Raw genomic sequence first — 22,103 nt, 5'->3', positions numbered from 1 at the left:
TTTTTTATGCTTGAAACCGTGACGTTATACGAATGGTTGAAAGTTAAACGAGGTTCAAAATGACTCAAAGTGTTTACTGGGGGATTATACTAGTTTTGACATAATACATAAATAACATAAGTAAGCTCTAGTATGTTATGTGGGGCGGATCTAAAAACAATTTCAGTTTTATTCACTTTCTGGCAAATTTAATTTTTATAGGGCCGCAAATAATGCATTGTTCGGATACAATTAGCGTCTCTTTGTAAAGACGATGACGTCGACATTTTTACACACATTACACATGCCAATGGCCATTAGTATTTGTTGAGGCATTATCCTAATAAAAAAATTGTAGACAAAACAATATTGTATAATCATTGATTAATTTATGTCAAATATTTCCGTAAGTGAAAAAAAATATTGAAATTTACTGGAGTAATAATTAGATAAACCGATATGCAGACGATACAGTTGTGGTTGCTAGCAGTATCGACAGGCCTGTCATACCCGGGTACCTACAAAGAGCGAGTGAAAAAAGAGATTTTAACCATCAACATAAATAAAACAAAAATGGACACTGGTGAGCAAAACTCAAAAACCTGCCAGACAATTGAAAATAAAAAACCAATTCAACACGTAGAAGTATATGTATACCTTGGAACAGTCGTCAACTAGAAATGGGAGCAAACAACCGAAATACGATGTAGAATTGAAAAGGCCAGAGCTACATTTAACATGAGAAATATATTCAATCATTGCGACATATCTGTCACACTAAAAATACGGCTGCTAAAATGCTATGTATTTCCAGTCTTGTTGTATGGAGCAGAGACCTGGACAATAACGGAAACATTATCGAAAAGGCTAGAGGTATTCGAAATGTGGGTGTACCGACTTATCCTCAAAATGTCCTGGACGACTCAAGGCCCCGTCTCACCATCAAATAATTGACAGTTATTTGATCAAACTTGACAGTTAGTGACACAAAGTGACAGTTAGTATGTATAGTTTGTGTCACTAGTCAAGTTTGATCAAATAACTGTCAATTATTTGATGGTGAGACGGGGCCTTTACACTACCAACGTAGAGGTATTGCGCTGAGGAGAAAACAAAAATGAGAAATCTGTTTCACAATAGAAACGGAAACCTGAATACCTCGTACATATTATGAGACATGATAAATATCGTATACTGCCACTGACAATACAGAGTAAAATAGAGAGCAAACGTGGACCCAGAAGAAGAAGACACTCATGGCTTCAAAACTTACGCCAATGGTTTGGACTAACGTGCCAATGTCCGCAACGGACGAGGCACATGAAGAAAAAGAAGAAGAATTTAAAATGAGATATTCTTCTTCTCACGGTGCTTATTCGTTCCGAATGTTGGCGATCAGCATGGCTATCCTAACTTTGCATGCTGCTATTCGGAATAGTCTGTTTGTCGATGTAGGTATTGAACCAGTTTCTCAGATATATTCTTCTTCTCCCTGGTCCTCTCTTCCCAATACCTTGCCCTGAAGAATGAGTAGCGGCAATCTCTATTCATTCCTCATAACATGGCCAAGATATTCTACTTTGCGCTCTTTGATAATAATGTGTGTTAATAATCTCGCATTCCTTGCCCATTCTACGTAAGACCTCAACATTAGTCACACGACCCATCCACGAAATTCTTAAAATGCGACTGTAATACCACATCTTGAATGCCTTGAGTTTTCTTAAAGAAGTTTCGGAAAGAGTCCAGGCTTCTACTCAGTATAATAATCTAGAAAATACATAGGATCTGATAATAGAAATTTTGTTAACAAGTGGTAAATGTGACTTCTGAAACGAGACTTCATCATTATGAACGCTGATCTCGCTTTTCCTATGCGTTGTTTTATTTCACTAGAGTGGTCTCATTGACTGTTTATGTAGGTACCAAGGTATGTGTAGCTGTCCACTCTGTCAATTGGTTGTTGGTTAACCAAAAGCCGTGTATGTAATATATTTCGCTCTTAATGACTACCATTACTTTCTTTTTTTTTCGTATTGAAATTCCATGTTCACTACTTATGTCTTATATGCGCGACATTATTCTTTGCAAATCATCTAGGCTATCTGCAAAAACTACTGCGTCGTCGGCATATCTAATGTTGTTTAGATCTATCATCTAATCCAGTTTCCTCCAAGATAATTTATGAGTATGTGCAGCTTATCATGTTGTACTCTATCAAACGCCTTTTTGTAGTCGATAAAACAAATATATAGCACTTAGACAGTCAATAGAGCCTCTCGGGTGCCTAAGGGCAAGGCATTGCGGAATCAAATCTTTGTCCGTGATACTTGTTCTTCGCATTTTTTATATAGGTATTCTGCAGTATATTACTTTTAAAAATGTTTTAAGTAAGTGGTTCATTAGGCTAATTATTATTCTGCCTCGCATGTTGAAATGAGAAATGAAATGAAAATGTGAAATTTTCCGAGGAAAAAACTTTCCCTGTTGAAAAAACATTCAATATGAAAAAAGTTATTGTAGTGACTCTGTTTTTCAATTGACTTACGTATTTTACATTTATTAAAAATACTAATTTTATACTCGATCTTCATTCTGAGAATTAGCATAATTCTTTTTTGGTCATTTAGATAGGCACTTACTTGTATTTCAAATAATTGCAAATTTCTTTAGTTTGAAATAAATCCTTTTGAGCAGGTAAAGAATTACGAATTGCCGTATAATACAATATTAAATAATAAACTATATCCAAATGAATGAACGTTTAGTATCTATTAATGAGAATTTACCCTAGGCAGGTAAAGAAAGGATTAACAACTGTCGTCTGTAAATACAAAGTACGATTAAGATCGAGATGTGCCGAGCCTAAGTTGCAATACATGGCATCAATGCGGTGTCGTTCAGAGAACTAAATTTAATAATAAAATATATGTACGTGCTGCCATCTATTCAAAGAACTGTTAAACGTTAGTTTAAAAATTGGCCACCTATTTTGACCATAGCGTACTAATACCCCCTTAAAGTTAAATGGGATTTGTATACATTATGTGATGAAATTATTGAATTAGCAAAATAACATTAAACTACAACGTATTCGAAAAGAATTTAGTGTCGAGATTCCAGTCAAAATAACTGTCAAAGATACAATATAAAATACAACCGCGAACAATTCAAAGTAATCGGCCATTACGAATGATTACGAACCATTACGAACTTGCCGGTCTCCAGTTACGTCACGACTTCCGGATGTGCAACATATTATCTTGTTATTTATAGTATCATGCTTTGTACGAAAGTTGATAATAACCGAAATACAGGGTGTCAAAGTTAAACTTTTATTTTATTGATTTTTTAATATTTCCTGACAGGCATGAGATATCAACACGAAATTTGGTAAGTGGGGGTTTTTTGGGACAAGAAAACTTAATTCCCCACCGAAAATTATGTGTTGCCCAGAGGGCGCCACATAAGTCTTTCAGCACTCATTTAATACATTCAATTTTTTTATCCCCCACTCTATATAATTTATTTATTTATTTATTCACGGGCAAGCCCTATTCAGATATAAATGTTACAGTGTTCTAAATTATCATAATACATATAACATAATAAAGTGGTTTGAGAAAAAATAATCCTATGAGTAGTACAGTTACAATAAAGAAAAAAAAATAAGATAACATATAGGTCAGCACAATTACAAACAAAAGATAACAAATAAATCAATTCAGAAATGTTCCAAGGTATAACGGTTTTGAGTTATCTAATACATACAGGTCATGTAACACCAATCACAATACAAAAGCTCTGGCCGAAAGTATTAAAAAGTTAGGGAAGAAATATGATTTTTAAAGCGGGAAACTGATATATTAAAAATTTCGAGGTTATTTAATGAGTTAGCTAATCGAAGAGTTCTAGGAATAAATGTGTTGTACGAATAATTGAATCTATTTTGAGATTAAAATTTGTATTCCCCTATTATTTTTACTTAGAAAAGGTATACTACATTCATCTCGCCTAACTCAACCGTTTTCGAGATTTTAAATCTGCGATGCAACATAATTTTTTGCATAATATCATTATAGTTACACCTGAAAAATAAAGTTGAAACCATAATAATCGTGCATGCGTTTATCTGGAAAACGGTTGAGTTAGGCGAGATGAATGTAGTATACCTTTTTTACGTAAAAATAATAGGGAATAAAAATTTTAATCTCAACATTATGTAGAGTGAGGAATAAAAAAAATTGAACGTATTAAATGAGTGCTGAAAGACGTATATGGCGCTCTCTGGGCAACACATAATTTCTGTTGGGTAATTTAGTTTTCTCGTCCCAAAAAACCCCACTTACCAAATTTAGTGTTGATATCCCATGCCAGTCAGGAAATATTCAAAAATAAATAAAATAAAAGTTTAACTTTGGCACCCTGTATTTCGGTTATTATCAACTTTGGTAGTAAGGTAAATTAGATTGAATCGACCTAATTTAACCTCAGGAATCTAAGGTTAAGCTATGGCCCATTTTTTACCAAACACCCTGTATAAAGTTCTAAATTGGTTAGTATTTCAGAAGAGACTAATTTTTTGTGTATTTATGAATGTAAACATATTTTATAGTGAATATTTCTTATTGAAGACTGAAGCCTGGATGGAAGCTAGGGGAGTGATAATGATATTTAGTATGAAACTCATCTCACTTGCTGAGGATATTGATAAAGGTGCTGTAAAATACCCATCCTTCTTAAATTATTTTGGTTATATGTTTTGTGGAGCAAATGTTATGTTTGGACCATGGACGTCATTTAATGAATATATAGCATTGTATAACCAGACCACAACCAAGGTACACATTTTTTATTTTTTTTTTATGTTAAATATCATTTAACTTCTTCTAAGTAACATTACATATTTTTTTTTTAATTTATAATTGGCTTTGCCAGATTTTTTTTATCCAATATAAATAAATTGATTGTTCAAATTCTCACGCCCTAGGATAAATGTTATTATGTTAGTAAAATGTGTGTGTTTCTGTTTAGTGCATTTTTTTTATATGTATATTTTTTATTTTTTTATTTATATTTTTTGTTTCTTTTAATGCTTTATTTATGTAGTCTTTTGTTTAGTTTTAATTCCTTTTTTTTTCATTTTTTTTATGTTAATTTTTTCGTGAACACACAATAATATTTTGTATCGCAGAATTGCTTACAATGGTGTTAGTTTTTTACAATTTCATTTTGCAACGAATTAAATGATTATACAAACATTGATATAAGTTCATATTATTACTAAAAATTATACAATTTAGACTGGTTGGCAAACAGATTTACCATATCTTCGAAAAATGAATCAAAAATCAAAAATGATTCATTACATAATGATTTATCGATTTTGTTCTGCAGTATTTATCAGTGGCGACGCGTGACTTTTTCGAAAGTGTTACCAAAACCACATGTAAAAAAATCTTATTTAAAAAAATTATTTTAAACCTCCCAAATATAAGTTTTTGTTTTTAATCCTGTGAAATAAAATTAAACAAATCACTATTCCCAAATTATATGTATGTAATTATGTATATGTAATAGGTATACCAATAAATAATAAACAAACTAAACAGATTATTTTACCATAAAATTAACATAAAAAATGAACGAGTAGGAAAAAGAACATATTTTGAAAACTATTTTTTATATTTTAAGTCTTCCATTTTCAATAATCCCATTTTTTTCTTCAAAAATATGAGACTCATCAGGCTTATCGTACGGTATTCTTCGCACTTTTTGGCTCCTGTTTTTTTTTTTTGGAAGTGCAATAAACTCAGACTTCAGCCATTCTGTTGGTATTTGTCCAGAGTTGTATATGTTGTTGAATATTGTGATTATTGCTATTGATTCGTTGTTCATCAGTTTGAGTAGTTCTGCTTGTATATTATCGGGACCTGCTGCTTTGCCATCCTTTAGCTGTGTTATGGCAGAATAAACTTCCTGCTGTAATATTCTTGGTCCATCATCTACCTCTTCTTCTAGCTCAAAGGTGTTATCTCTTTGGTCTTCAAACAGTTTTTCTAGATATTCTTTCCACGTTCTAATTTTACTCTGTTTATCTAAGATGATGTTTCCGTCAGAATCAGTTAGATTTCCTCCCTGTCTCCGTCTTAGTCCACCTGTGAGTTCTTTAACTTTCCTATGTACCGGGTGTCCCAATAAGAATGGCTCTCGGCCATATCTCAGGAACCGTTTATAGTAGAGCTTTGAAATAAAAAATTTTTTAACAAAAGTTGCCTCAGGAAAAGCCTGGAAATTATTTTCATAATTGTGGGTCCACCGCTAGAGGGCGTAATTGAATATCAAAAATAAAAAAATCTAAATTTTACAAAATTTTCCTAATGAAGGGGCACTGGAAATCCGAGTATTGTATTCTTCATCAAATTCTGCGCATATTTGATTTAACAAGTTTAACTCTACCTTTGCAAATAAGAGGTGGGGGTGAGTGGGAACCTTGTTATGAAAAAATGGCTGTAAGTCCGGTTCTGCTAAATCAAATTTTGAAAACTGGGTCTTGTTGAAGACAGATCTTTTTCTTCAATGTAAGCGTGATAATTTTGAACCATCCTAATAAGTAATAAGCCAGCTGGGAGGCGTTATTTAATTTTTTTCAGGAATTTAGTTTTCTTTGGAAAATATTAAATACAAGTATGCATTTTTAACAATACTTTATAAAATTAGATTAAATTAGCAATAGAATAGCGAACACCGCATGTCGATACCTTTTTTCTATCTCAAGATATCTCGAGAAACGTGTAAATTTTATACATAACTGTTACTATCACCGGTAAACTAAGTTAATGAAAAGTAGTGTGCTGTGGAAAAAAACAAAATAACATTTTCCAGATGTCAACGTATAAAAATATAATTAATTAAAACAACAATATAAAGAGAAACAATACTATTAAAATTAAATATAACACAGAACAAAAAGAACTACTTAGTGACGACCTAAATATTCAAATTGTTGCCCATCGCATCATACACTACTCTAGAATACATTATCCAGAGAATACTAAACGCCATTCAAAGCATATCGAGAGCAGAAATTGAGACTGCTGTTCAATCTACTCTTGAAAGAGTAAATGTTTGCAACGAAAATGATGGGCAAAAATTTGAACGTTTATGTCATCACTAAATAGTTGTTTTTATTTCTTTGTAATAGGGCTTTTCAACGCTTCTCATTTGTTTCGAGCCTCTGTCATATGCCGTATAATCCGTGTATAATATTAATATACGAGATATGAACGAGGCTCGAAACAAATGAGAAGCGTTGAAAAGACCTAATATACGTTGACAGCTGGAATATGCTTCTTTGTTGTTTCCATAGCACACTACTTTTAATGAATTTCGTTTACCGGTGACAGTAACAGTTATGTTTTTAAATTTACACGTTTTGTAAGATATCTCGAGATAGAAAAAAGGTATTAACATGCGGTTTTCGCTATTCTGTTGCTAATTTTGTCTAATTTTGTAATATGGTATTAAAAATGCATGTTTGTATTTAATATTTTCCAAGGAACACTAGATTTCTGAAAAAAATTAAATAACGCCTTCTAGCTGGCATATTACTCAGTAAGTTGGTTCGAAATCATAACTTTTACATTGACGAAAAAGATCTGTCTTCAACAAGACCAAGTTTGCAAAATTTTATTAAGCAGAACCGGACTCACAGCCAGTTTTTCATAACAAGGTTCCCACTCACCCCCACCTCTTATTTCCAAAGGTAGACCTAAACTTGTCAAATCAAATATGCGTAGAATTTTATGAAGAATACGACGATCGGATTTCCAGTGCCCCTTCATTAGGAAAATTTTGTAAAATTTAGATTTTTTAATTTTTGATATTCAATTACGCCCTCTAGCGGTGGTCCCACAATTATGAAAATAATTTCCAGGCTTTTCCTGAGGCAACTTTTGTTATAAAATTTTTTATTTCAAAGCTCTACTATAAACGGTTCCTGAGATATGGCCGAGAGCCATTCTTATTGGGACACCCGGTACATTATGACTATCGTACTTTGATTGTAGAATCTCAATTTCTTGGCATCTCTCCATTGCTTCTTTTTCTTTCGCTTCTCTAATTTTCCTTCTTATTGATATATTGATTGTTTTGTATGTGTTGGGGTCATTTTTGGCATTTCTTCTTTCGTCCATTAGTTTCAGGATCTCATCTGTCATCCATGATTTCTTCTTGGTTAATTTATCTGCCTTTAAGTGCCTATCCTTTACATTTTGAACTATTTCGGTCATCTGTTTGATCATTTGTTCTTCGTTCGATGCGTCTCTAATTGCAGTCACTTGCTCGTTTAACGTGGCTTGGAGCCTCATTTTCGTGTCAGGGTCTTTTAGCATACGTAGTTCGTATGATTGTGATTTCTTTTTCTGCACTATTTTGAGTTTGACGCGAAATACTCCCACCAGTGGAACGTGGTCCGTCTCTAAGTCTGCTCCAGGATAAGTCTTGACAGATGTAAAGCTGTTTCGGAATCTTTTGTTTACTAAAATGTAATCTATTTGATTTCTAATAATTCTCCCGGGTTTGTCTTGAGGGGATTTCCATGTGTACAGCTTTCGAGGTGGTAATTGGAAAAATGTGTTAGTGACAACGAGTTCTGAGTCTTCTGCGAATTTTTCTAGGAGGTCTCCTCTGTCGTTTCTGATTCCAAGTCCATGTGCGCCGATGTAGTGCGTCTTATCTCCAGCTCCAATCTTGGCATTAAAGTCTCCCATAATGATAAGAACTTTCTGTCGTGGAATTTTCTGTATAATTCTGTTGATATTCTCATAAAACTCAATAGCTTCTTCCTCTTCTTTGTCTGCAGTGGGAGCATAAACTTGTGTAATATTTATATTGACGGGGTTGGCTTGTACTTGTAGTAACATCATTCTCTCTGATATTGGCGTAAAGTTAGTAACGCATTGCTACAGCGGTTGCTCCTTCAAAATTTTCAGAAAAGAGCTAGTCTCGAGCGACGGCGAGTATTCTCCTGCGTTATCATACCCAAATGTGGTAACAGCATATACTAACGTGCAACGGATTCACATAATCTCGCCAATATTTTCGTGCGTCTAGTTGGCTATTTACTGAATTAGGTACTATTAATAAATATTTCTGTTAGTAAAAAATATAAATGGAATTATTTCATAGTAGTCATAAAATATTTATTTGCAAGATATTTAACTGTTACCAATGGTAACAGTGGTTACATGGACGCTTCGCCAGTGGTATTTTTTGATATGATTAAGTTTATAGTCAACAAAGTGTTGAAATCCACATCTACACTTCCTTCTTCTTGAATCCTCCTACTTGTGATTCCTTCTCCTATATAAAGTTGGTTATCATCATAGATCTTCTTCTTAAGTGCCGTCTCCTAATCGGAGGTTGGATATCATCATCACTATTTTTACTCTATCTACCGCTGCTCTGAAGAGCTCTATAGAAATATCCACAAGGAAGAATTTCCTGTAGCTGGCTGCATACCATTAATTACACGTAAATTTAATGAAAAATGTTTCTTGGTAAAAGGTATATTTATTTAAAAACCCTTAAAAGGGCCACAAATATCACAACAAAACGTTTTCGCTCTCTAAAAAGAGCATCATCAGTGTTACAAACCTAACAGGCTTAGCCACCCAAAAATACAAAGGTAAAAACCTTTTAAAAGTTGACAAAATATCTTACATAATTAAATAAATTATGGAATCCAAAGGATGCTTGGAAAATATACTTACAAAACAAAACACCAGAAAACTATGAAGAATATAAAAAACACAGGAGACTAGTAAACGAACTGGTTACAAAGGCAAAGAAGGACAAATGGACATAATTTGGAGAAAATATGGAAACAAACAGTAAAGAGAATCAAAAACTGTTCTATGGAGTATTAAAATCAATGAGAAAAGAAAAAATTCAAGAAATAGAAAACATAAAGAATAAAACTGGCGAAATTCTTACACAAGAAAATGAAATAATGAACAGATGAAGAGAATATTTCCAAGAGATGCTACGAACTCACTGCTCTCAAGAAGAAAACAATGTAGCGAACCAAAGAATAGAAGTAGACAATGTAGACCCTATAACCATAAATGAACTGCAAGAAGCTATTGCAGAAATGAAAAACAGAAAAGCACCAGGCTATGACAGAGTAACCAGTGAAATGATAAAAAAAAGGGACAAAATGCAACAGAGCTATTATTAAAAATATTTAATGCAGTTTGGAGAGAAGAACAGATACCGATGGACTGGCAGAAGACACAAATAGTGCCGATTTATAAAAAGGGTGATAGAACAGATTGCAACAATTACAGAGGAATAACACTGTTAAGCACTGCCATGAAAATATACGAAAAAAGACTGAACAAAAGAATAATCGAAAAAATTGACAGCACACTCGAGGAATCACAAAGCGGTTTCAGAAAAGGCAGAAGCACCCAGGATCATATATTTACAATCAAGCAAATAATAGAAAGCAAATAGATAGGGAAAGTCGAGGCTCTTTCATAGGGCTGTAGCACCATTGATGATGATGATAAGCCAAAAAATTGTTTAAAATTTTAAAATATTCCTGAGGCCGCTTAAATAGTTTAATTTCAATTCTGTAAAGTACATTGGATAGGTACAGTGTCGTTTTATACAAAAATCATAGTTATTCTTATATATCATAATTATTGTGATTATTACAGCGACCGTAAATTTTTAATTAACAATTCAATTGTTGCTAAACTGTCCATTCAATTTCCATCGGCTACTGGAATTATAATCTATACAAAAAGAGCTTTTATATTACCAAGCTATTTAATTGTTGATAAACAAGTACTTATCTAAAACTTTAGTTGAAAATTAAAGATTTTGTTGGAAAAACCCGAATTTTCCAAGGAAAATTTTCGTCGAAGTAAATCGGCAAAAACACGTCTCTATGCGGAATTTAATTGCGGTGAATTTTTAATTGGGCGTTTTTGGTGTAAAGTTAAAATCTTTGGAGTTATAGAGCAAAAATTGAAAAAAACACGATTTTCGGGCGCCATTTTGTTTATAAAAAAAGTAGCACACTATCTGCGGACTTTGCATACCTATATTATTAATGTATACAATCATAAGATTCGATTCCAGCTCCAGCAATAAAATTACTGGTAAATAACTTTTCCTTGTATTTTGCTAATTAGCCCAGAGTAATCTTGCATTTCTTAAGGTATCCAACTGAGTTTTCCAAATTCTTTGTCAAGTATCAGAAGTTTGCCTAGGTAGAATGTTTTCAGCAATTTTATTATAATGTGTTGTAATTTTTTGTATAATGTTAAGCAATGTCCAAAACTCATTATCTATTTGATTGCAGAATATCTGGTGGATATTAGGAATAATAAGAGCACTGACCATCTCAGTATTTTTTCTGATGATCTCGAATTGCTGGTCCACGTATTTTATACCAGACGAGTCTAACAGATGGTTGATAAGTTACAGAGAAGCTATGTCTTTTAGAACAAGCCATTACTTCATAAGTTTTTTATCAGAAGCTTCAATGTTAGCTGCTGGCTTTAAGGGTTCCAAAATTTGGCATGAACCAAAGAACTGGAGGTACGAAGTAGTTGACCCAATAAAAACAGAATTTCCAACTGCTCTTGCCATTGTTGTTACCAGATGGAATCGACCAATGCATGAGTTTTTAAAAAAATGTAAGTACATTCAACAATGTATTACTCGTAGATCAGTATGAAGGCAACTATACTAAAATCACAATAAAGATGCACTAGAAATAAACCAAGACACGTTGAATGTTACCAAGAACAGTCCTGAATCATGATTTACAATGTATTTAACATTGTAAATCATGATTTGGGATTTAAAATGTACAGGGTGTTTGGTAAATAATGGGACATAGCTTAACCTTAGATTCCTGAGGTTAAAATAGGTTGATTTAAGCTAACTTACCTTAGTACCAAAGTTGATAATAACCGAAATACAGGGTGTCAAAGTTAAAATTTTATTTTATTTATTTTTGAATATTTCCTGATAGGCATAGGACAACAACACGAAATTTGGTAAGTGGTGCTGGTACTGTCCACCCTACTAAATTATGTTAAACAAACATTTCTGGCTACTACCAGAGACGTACGACGGGGAAACGTGAATGGTTGACCCTTCCCAAATTCTACGCCACTTGTGGAATTGCTATTTTAGTGCAATTTTTTTTATTCTCGAATACTTTCTATGTAAATAACATACTCTTCATTCGTAACGATAAAGCCATTAGTTTTCAAGATATTTGAAGCTAAAAACGAAGGAGCATAATACATTAATCAAAATAAGTGTGCCTTTTCATTTTTAACTTCAAATATCTCGAAAACTAATGACTATCGTTACGAATGAAGAGTATATTATTTACATAGAAAGTATTGGAGAATCTAAAAATTATGCTAAAATAGCAGTTTCATCAGTGGCGTAGAATTTGGGAAGGGTCAACAATTCACTTTTCCCTGTCGTAAGATTTAACATAATTTAGTAGGGTGTACAGTACCTACACTTTCTGCCAAGTATCATAAGGATATGTCAAATAGTTTTATAGTACCGGGCACACATAGTTCTTAAAGTTTTAAATAAAGAATAAAAGATTTAAAAAAAATAATACTTATAAAAATAATTTGACATATTCATGTCATACTTGACAGAAAGTGTAGGCACTGTACACCCTACTAAATTATGTTAAATATTCGGTTTTGGCTACTACCAGATGCGTGCGACAGGGGAAAGTGAATGGTTGACCCTTCTCAAATTCTACGCCACTGATGAAACTGCTATTTTAGCATAATTTTTAGATTTTCCAATACTTTTTATGCAAATAATATACTCTTCATTCGTAACGATAAAGGCATTAGTTTTCGAGATATTTGAAGTTAAAAATGAAAAGGCACACTTATTTTGCTTAATGTTTTATGCTCCTTCGTTTTTAGCTTCAAATATCTCGAAAACTAATGGCTTTATCGTTACGAATGAAGAGTATGTTATTTACATAGAAAGTATTGGAGAATCAAAAAATTGCACTAAAATAGCAATTCCGCCAGTGGCGTAGAATTTGGAAAGGGTCAAATTTTCACGTTCCCCCGTCGTACGCCTCTGGTAGTAGCCAGAAATGTTTGTTTAACATAATTTAGTAGGGTGTACAGTACTAGCACCATTTACCAAATTTCGTGTTGTTGTCCCATGCCTGCCAGGAAATATTCAAAAATAAATAAAATAAAAGTTTAACTTTGACACCCTGTATTTCGGATATTATCAACTTTTGTACCAAAGTAAGTTAGCTTAAATCTAGTCAGGCGCGGATCCAAGGGGGGACAATGGGGTCAATTGCCCCCTCCCCCTTGAGACCTCGTCTGGTATCGACTGACACTTTTTTTAATAAAGAGATAATTACGATTGAAAATAACTGAAACATAAATACGGCAGAATTCCTTGGAATCGAAAATTATTAAAATGTAAATATCTTTGGAACATTAAATGAAAAATTCCCACAATAAATAATGTCTTTCTTACTATACCATCTAATGTCAGAGACCAGATAACAATAGTAATTGCCGCTGCTACGTTATGGTAATTTGTTTTCTAGAAAGGTTTGTATTGTTCATTGTTGACTGCTGTTCGAGCCATTTTAAATATCATATTAAGTGTTGCTTGTTTTGTGTGCACCCTGTATACAAAACCATTAGTTATTGAGAATTGTTAAAAGCGCTGGGTAGTGAATATTTTGGTAATATGGGCACATCAACATTCTTCGGTTTGTTTTGATAATAATTACGTCAGATACATATCATATTGTTTTGTTGAATCAGCAGAATCGCTTAGGGAAGAATGTACCCTTGAAATATGTAACGAGAATTTCAGAATCAGAGTGTCGTATGAGTATGTGAACAGACAAGACAAATACGGGTGATCGGATTTTCAGAGCCGATAAAATATAAGTAAGTTCCGAAGATACTGTAATGCACGTCGAAATTCCGGATTACGGTACAAGCACTTTAATTATACGCGGTGTGTTATATATATATCCATTTTAGAGATATACTGTTTATTTTTCGCTTTAATATTTTGCAACTCTTTTTACTTAAAGCTAATTATAGAAGATAAAAGTACAAAGGTTTTTATTTAATTTCGAATCTCGGGGGTTTGTCTTAAGATCGGGTACATTTTTAGAGGCCCCCACAACTGCAATAAAGTAACCGATTTAAAAATTGGTTGGTCCACAGAATCCTATGTATAGACCTAAAAGTGGAAAATACCCAACTAATAAATAAGTTAACTTTAACTACCTGCTGTTGTAGCTAAATGGCACGTGTACATAGACAGTAAGATTGTTTATTCTTCACCCTGATACAAGTAACTCATTGTCTTGAAGAATAGACGGTATGGAATAAATATTTTATCGCCAACCGTCACTAAAGTCATTAATTATTATACTCATTTGCCCCCATTTGCGACAGTAAAGTAACACTTTCTTGTACTGAAAGAAGAATTTTACTTTACCTGCCGCGATTAATCGAGGTTGAATGTAAGTGGTCGATGGCAGTAATCGATTCTTTATTTGAGTTAACTTACAATTTATTTACTTTAATTATTAAAAATATTGAAAAAAATTTACGACATTGTTAATTAAATTTATGTCAAAAAGTGAAATTCTGTAGTATTTTGTAATTATATTTATATAAAATAAATCAAAACTTTACTGATTTAGTAAATATTCAATATTGATAACTATCGATTAAAAATCGAAAGCGGCCATCATGCAAAAGCCAGCTGTCACCACTGTCAGGAAATTTTTATTACGTCTAAAATTTAAAAAATTCTTAAATTGTAAATTGTAAGTAAGTGTTAAAACCAATTTCCAATTGTTGGCGATAAAATTTTGTATGCACCACGTCAGCAAAGACTCTTTATCGAACTCATTTGTTATTCGCCTTGCTCGCTACGCTCGCTCGGCTCATAATATCAGACTCTTTCGATAAAGAGTAACTTTACTGACTTGGTACATAAATAACTAATGTTGTATTGAGTGGTCGTATTGCCAGTTCATTGAGTTAATTTGTTTACTTTAATTATTAAAAATATTGAAAAAATTTACGACATTGTTAATTAAATTTATGTCAAAAAGTGAAATTCTGTAGTATTTTGTAATTATATTCATATAAAATAAATCAAAACTTTACCGATTTAGTAAATATTCAATATTGATAACTATCGATTAAAAATCGAAAGCGGCCATCATGCAAAAGTCAGCTGTCACCACTGTCAGGAAATTTTTATTACGTCTAAAATTTAAAAAATTCTTAAATTGTAAATTGTAAGTAAGTGTTAAAACCAATATCAAATTGTTGGCGATAAAATTTTGTATGCACCACGTCAGCAAAGACTCTTTATCGAACTCATCTGTTATTCGCCTTGCTCGCTACGCTCGCTCGGCTCATAATATCAGACTCTTTCGATAAAGAGTAACTTTACTGACTTGGTACATAAATAACTATTGTTGTATTGAGTGGTCGTATTGCCAGTTCATTGAGTTCTTGCATACTACTAACACGTTGTAGGTAGAAGTCTTAAAATTTATATTGAGCAAGTCATCAGTGAAGGATTCGTTTTAAAAAGTAAGTGTTTAAAAAATATTAGTTCACTAGATTCAACTGAAATATTCGTATTATACATTCGTATTAAGAAAATATTTAATAAAAAATCGTTCTGGTATAAGTACATATTCCTTCTTTTCGAGATTAAGCAAAATGTATGTAAATCTATATATTTAAAAGAGGATATTTACAGTTTTTCATTTTTTTTGTCCTTTGTGTTATAAAAATTACAGGATTTTTTTCTTATTATACAGGGTGGTTCATCTTATTCGCCTCGGTGTCTGTACGGAAAACCACTTGATATTTTAAAAAAATTTCTGCACAGTAATATACAGGGCCATTAATACTACAATCTAAAAATAATGTGAATTATACAGGGTGCTTCAAAAAAGAGTGGTATATCAAAGTTATATTTTTTCTTATGGAATGCCCTATATATGATGACATTATTGAGTTGACCTTAAAAAATAAGCTACACTTTCATAAGGGTTCCCTATACCTAAATACAGGGTGTTTTGATTTATTTCGATTTTTATCAAAATGTAAGGTTTTAGAAAAAAAAATAAATATCTACGAATCTAACAGTCAATAACAAAGTATTTTTTGGATCTTAATAACTGACTATTTAGTATACTTAAGCAGATGTTTATTGCAACAAAGTTTATTACAGGGTGGTCAAAATATGAGATTGTTCTATTAACAAATTCAAGCTGTAATAACTTACTTATTTTAAATAGAATACCCTGTATCTTACTAGCCTATCGCGTAGAAAATTTATTTAGCTTTCAATTCGTATTAGGGTTTCCTAAACCTACCTCCCTTCATTTGTTAAATATTTAAAGATTTCCTAATTTGCAAGCTTTAAAAATTAGAATTAAGTAAATATGTCGTGGTTACATATTAATATGTACAACACATCACCAACACCGGCAATATACTTAGACATGATACTGTCATTAATAAAATTTTCATTGTTATCATGTAATCACACAGAGTGTTCTATTATTTTAGTTCATTTTGGCCTACATGGGACATTGAATAATATGTTTATATTAAACTGCATACCCTATATTAGATACCGTATTCTGGAAGATATTTAAATTATATTTCATTCCGTCTAAGTATTTTCCATATCTTTAGCCAACGGTTATTAAGTAAATTTAAGAACCCCACTTTTTGTTTGAATCTTTGAACCGCAATTACAAACAATTAAATGCAATGGCTACTATGACGAAAACGAGCCTATTGTACAAAAATATGTAAAAATGGGTATTTACAGAATAACATGGGAATTTACGTTTACAGAATAATATGTGAATTGAGAATGTTTACATGGAATTGAAGAGATTTTAAATATCTTCCATTATAAAGAATAAAATATCGAGTATGTCATTTAAAATAAGAACACTCTGTGTGATTAAATAATAAAAATTTGAATTTTATTAACGAAAGTATCTTGACTAAGATATTTAAGTATATTGCCAGTGTTGGTAATGTGTTCTACATAACCACATCATAGGTACTTAATTCTAATTTTTAAAGCTTACAAATTAGGAAATTTTCAAATATTTAAAAAATGAAGGGAGATAGGTATAGGAAACCATAATAAGAATTGAAAGCAAAGTAAATTTTTTACGCGATAGATTAGTAAGATACAGGGTGTTTCATTTAAAATAAGTAAGTTATTACATCTTGAATTTGTTAATAGAACAATCTAATATTTTGACCACCCTGTAAAAGATAGGTAGGGGAAGATGTTCAACAGTGAACCAGTGGGGTACAGTGAACCACTGAAATATTAGGAAATCTGGCAACGCCAGACACTTGCGTTCTACGAATATTAACCACAGTTGACTTACAAATCCATCCGGTCAGTTAGCCGGCACGTGCTGCAAAGTTTATAGGAGGTGCGAGCCAATTGTTGTTTTTAGAGGGAAAAACTTATATATTTAAAGTAAGTATTACGATTTTTAATGTCCTTGCGTTGATTATATTTAAGAGCAAACCTTTCACATAATTTTCTTTATGTATTTGGCCATACTTATGTAAAATAGTTGCAAGTGTGTTAAGCTTTTTTCTTATTTTTTCTAACCTAAAATATAATAATGTACAGGGTGGTACACAGTGAATCAATCGACCCTGTTTCACAGTGAACCGGTTCACTGTAGACCAGATACTTTTTTGTAAGTGTTTCTTTAAAAAAATGTGAACTAAGTTAACTTTGCTTAAAAAGTACATTTATGTTTATTGTTTTTATTTATTAGACTCGAACTAAACACGTTCTAGAATAACAATTTTACGTTTTTATTTTCTAGAATGCCGCGAAACAAAATTAAGGAAAAAATTTGGAGCAACTACACAGAAAAATATGAGAAAGGCTTTAGAAGTAGTAGAAAAAGGCATGAGTATACGAAAGCCAGCTAAAGAAGCCGAAATTCCTTATCCTACACTTCGCCGCCATGTAAAAATAAAGAGGCAACATTTCTTTGGTTCCCAACTACGAAGTAAATCGGATTTTTTCTTTAGAACAAGAAAATGTATTAATTGGATACTTCAAGATTTGTACACTAAAATTCTACGGACTCACCACAAAAGACTGCAGGCAAGCTACTTATGAAATGGCGAGGCTAAACAACATTAAAATGCCAGATTCCTAGGAAAGAAATTCCATAGCTGGTGTAGAATGGCTTAGATGTTTTAGAAATCGACATCTAGATATCTCGTTGAGAAAGCCAGAATCCTGCAGTCTTGCAAGAGCAACGTCTTTTAACCGAGAAAATGTGAAAACCTTTTTTGATAATTAATCAAATGTTCTTAACAGAAATGACAAATTTGCTGATGGCACACTCATTTATAATTTGGACGAAATGGGAACATCAACTGTTCAGAAACCCCAAAAGGTAATTGCCCCAACTGGTTTGTCGAATGCCGGAAAGGTTACTAGCGGTGAAAAGGGAACTTTGGTTACAACATGTTGCATGGTAAGCGCAACAGGGCATGCAATACCTCCTGCCATTGTTTTTTCCAGAAAGAATTATAGAGACTTGATGTTGCACGGAGCTCCCCCTAGGACGTTAGGATTGGCGGCTCCGTCTGGTTGTATGAATAGTAATCTGTTTGTTGACGTAATAAAACATTTTATCCATCATACCAATTCAACTCCTGAAAATCCGTCATTACTCATCATGGATAACCACGAATCGCATCTCTCCATAGGGGCCTTGGATTTGGCATAAAATTCTGGAGTAACAATTCTCACACTGCCTCCGCACACTTCAGCTAAATTGCAGCCGTTAGATGTTTAATAAGCACCATTTTTGTAATAAAACATTAACTAAATAAAAATCATATACTTTTTCCCACTTGTTTCTGATTATTGCATTGTTGGTTGACTGATAAATTAAATGGTTCACTGTAAAATTGTTCATGATTCATTGTGGACCACCCCTGGTCCACAGTTAATCAAATGACATTTAACAAACAAAGACTAATATCTATTACATAAATTGTTAAAATTAAAAATACACTTTAAAACAATAATTTAGAAACTCTATTCTGTAGTTTAAACGCAAAAAATATATTTTAAATTTTAATTTTACCTATTTTTTGAGCTTTCAAAAAAAAGTGGTTCACTGTTGAACATCTTCCCCTATAGGAAACCCTAATATAAATTGAAAGCTAAGTAAATTTTCTACGCGATAGACTAGTAAGATAGAGGGTGTTCTATTTAAAATAAGTAAGTTATTACTGCTTGAATTTGTTAATAGAACAATCTCATATTTTGACCATCCTGTAAGAAATTTTGTTGCAGTAAGCATCTGTTTAAGTATTCTAAATAGTCTATTATTAAGATCCAACAAAAAATTTGTTACTGATTCTTAGATTCGTAGATATTTATTTTTTTCTAAAACCTTACATTTTCATAAAAATCGAAATAAATCAAAACACCCTGTATTTAGGTATAGGGAACCCTTATGAAAGTATAGCTTATTTTTTAAGGTCAATTCAGCAATGTCATCAGATATAGGGCATTCCATAAGAAAAAATATAACTTTGATATACCACTCTTTTTTGGAGCACCCTGTATAATTTACATTATTTTAGATTGTAGTATTAAAGGCCCTGTATATTTCTGTGAAGAAATTTTTTTAAAATATCAAATGGTTTTCCGTACAGAGACCGAGGCGAATAAGATGAACCACCCTGTATATTTCTATAGATTTTAAAAGCTTATCCTTTTAAAAAAAGTCTTAACTCAAACTGATATACGAAATTCTATTGTTTATTTGTTTGAAATCCATAAATTTTTGCTTTTCTTCGGGACAAACCCTAAAAGCTCTGCCTACATGTCCTGCGTACCATAACGTATAAACATCTTTTTTTATTTTTGCTTGTCCATTCCATCTAATATCTTAAATTCATTTCATCTCTCTTGAATTCCTTCAATTTTTGCATCATTCTTATCTAGTACCTTCGCTAGTTTTTAAATTTTTGCTGTTAAATTAGTATACCTAATTTAGTCAATTAGGGTATTTGGCTCCGAATTCCATCCTACTGCATCAATTTACTTGATATTTTCACAGTAAGTAGGTAATAGCTCAACAAACAAAGTCTAACCTATATCCTATGCCGCTTTTATCTCGGGGGTAGTTCCCACCCCCTCTCGGGAGAGGAAAATTTTTGGTCAAAATAACCACGGAAGTGGAAGCTAGGGAATCTAATTCTAAGCAACAATAACATTTTTTTTTGTTTTTGATAACTCGATCCTTTTTGAGTTATTCGTGGTTGAACATTAGCCATTTTCATTGAAAAATGGCACCCTTTCGGATAGTTTCTTGCGAATACCTTAAAAGTTATTCACCTAACAAAAAATTATCTACACCTACAGGGTGGACCAGAGAAAAGAGTCCACTTGAATACCCTTTCACATGAGCTACCACACGACCCCTATTTTCTTTTTAAAAATAAGGTGTTGGGGATGTGGAAGGGAGGGGGTTGACAAATGACAGATGTATTTTATTTCATTGAGAAAAATCTAGAAAAAAATTATTTCATTGACCCCCCCCCCCCTTGCAAGGTTGCTGGATCTACTTATGCCGTTGGATCTACCTATTTTAACCTCAGGAATCTAAGGCTAAGCTATGGCCCATTCTTTACCAAACACCCTGTATATACAATGTAAATCATAATTTGGGAGTGCTTCTCGTAACATTCAAAGTATTTTGGTTTGTTTATTTCTAGTGCATCTTGTATTGTGATTTTAGTATAAGTCTAAAGTTTAAAAATGTTTTTAATTATTTTCGTTATTAACAAAAGTTTTTCTTTTCAGATGTTTACAGGTCTTGGTTGCCTCACGGTAAATTCTTTGCAGTATTGGCAACATTTATAGTATCATCCTTACTACATGGGTTTGAGCTGAAAGTATCTGTGGTATTAATATCCATAGGAATATTTTCCTATCTTCAGTTTACTGTTCGACGCCAGTTTTCCAAAGCTTTCAATTCTTGTATTAACGTGTATCCCTGTAAAGAATCATGCCGTCACAGGTTTCAAAGAAACAGTATCTTTTCCTGGATGTGCCGATTGGTGTTTTCTTTTACCACTGTTGTGCATTTAATTTTCTTGGGGATGCTGATGGATCCAAATACCGATGAGATTGGAATTTTTCAAAAATGGAGTAATTTATATTTTATTAGTTTTTGGATTATGCTTGTAAATATCCTTCTTATAATGTAGTTGGTACATTTTGTAAATAATATAAGACTCCTGTATTTTTATACTATTTTAATAAAAGTTATTTTTATTAGTATACAATAATTTTAATTCCGAATTCCTTACAATAAGTCTAAAACTAGAGGAGCTAGTGAGCATAATACAAATACAGAGAAATTATTTTCATAGTTGTAGGTCCGCCGCTAGAGGGCGTAATTGAATATCAAAAATTAAAAAATCAAAATTTTACAAAATTTACCTAATGAAAGGGCACTGGAAGTCCAATCATCGTATTCATAAAATTCTGCGCATATTTGATTTCACAAGTTTAAGTCTACTTAAGGCAAATAAGAGGTGGGGGTGAGTGGGAACCTTCTTATGAAAAAATGGCTGTAAGTCCGGTTCTGCTAAATCGAATTTTGCATACTTGCTCTTTTTCGTCAATGTAAGTGTCTTATTTTCTAAATAGCCTAATAAGTAATGTGCCAGCTAGTAGGCGTTATTTAATTATTTTCGGAAATCTAATTTTCTTTGGAGAATTCTTTCTATCTCGAGATATCTTAAGAAACGTGTAAATTTTAAGCAACTGTTAATGTCACCCGTAAACGAAGTTAAGGTAAAGTAGTGTGCTATGGAAAAAAACAAAAGAAACATTTTTCAGATGTAAACGTATATAATTAATTAAAACAACAATAAGACAAATTGTTCAAATTGTTGCTCATCATTTTCGATGCAAGCATTTTACTCTTTCAAGAGTAGATTGAA

General features: G+C 32.4%; 1 protein-coding gene across 1 annotated transcript in view; it reads left to right on the top strand.

The window, feature by feature from the left end:
• LOC126893221 (protein-serine O-palmitoleoyltransferase porcupine) overlaps window positions 1-21,443 on the top strand; it is a 30,051-nt gene extending 8,608 nt beyond the window's left edge. Inside the window, exons 4-6 of the mRNA XM_050663190.1 lie at window positions 4,595-4,820; window positions 11,354-11,690; window positions 20,956-21,443. Of these exons, the coding sequence (XP_050519147.1) occupies window positions 4,595-4,820; window positions 11,354-11,690; window positions 20,956-21,362 (970 nt within the window). The 3' untranslated portion in view covers window positions 21,363-21,443. The remainder of the gene's footprint in view (window positions 1-4,594; window positions 4,821-11,353; window positions 11,691-20,955) is intronic.
• The last annotated feature ends 660 nt before the right edge of the window (window positions 21,444-22,103 follow it).

The sequence above is a fragment of the Diabrotica virgifera genome, chromosome 10, assembly GCF_917563875.1.
Source record: "Diabrotica virgifera virgifera chromosome 10, PGI_DIABVI_V3a".
Taxonomy (NCBI): domain Eukaryota; kingdom Metazoa; phylum Arthropoda; class Insecta; order Coleoptera; family Chrysomelidae; genus Diabrotica; species Diabrotica virgifera.
This window is presented reverse-complemented; position numbering and strand designations above follow the sequence as displayed.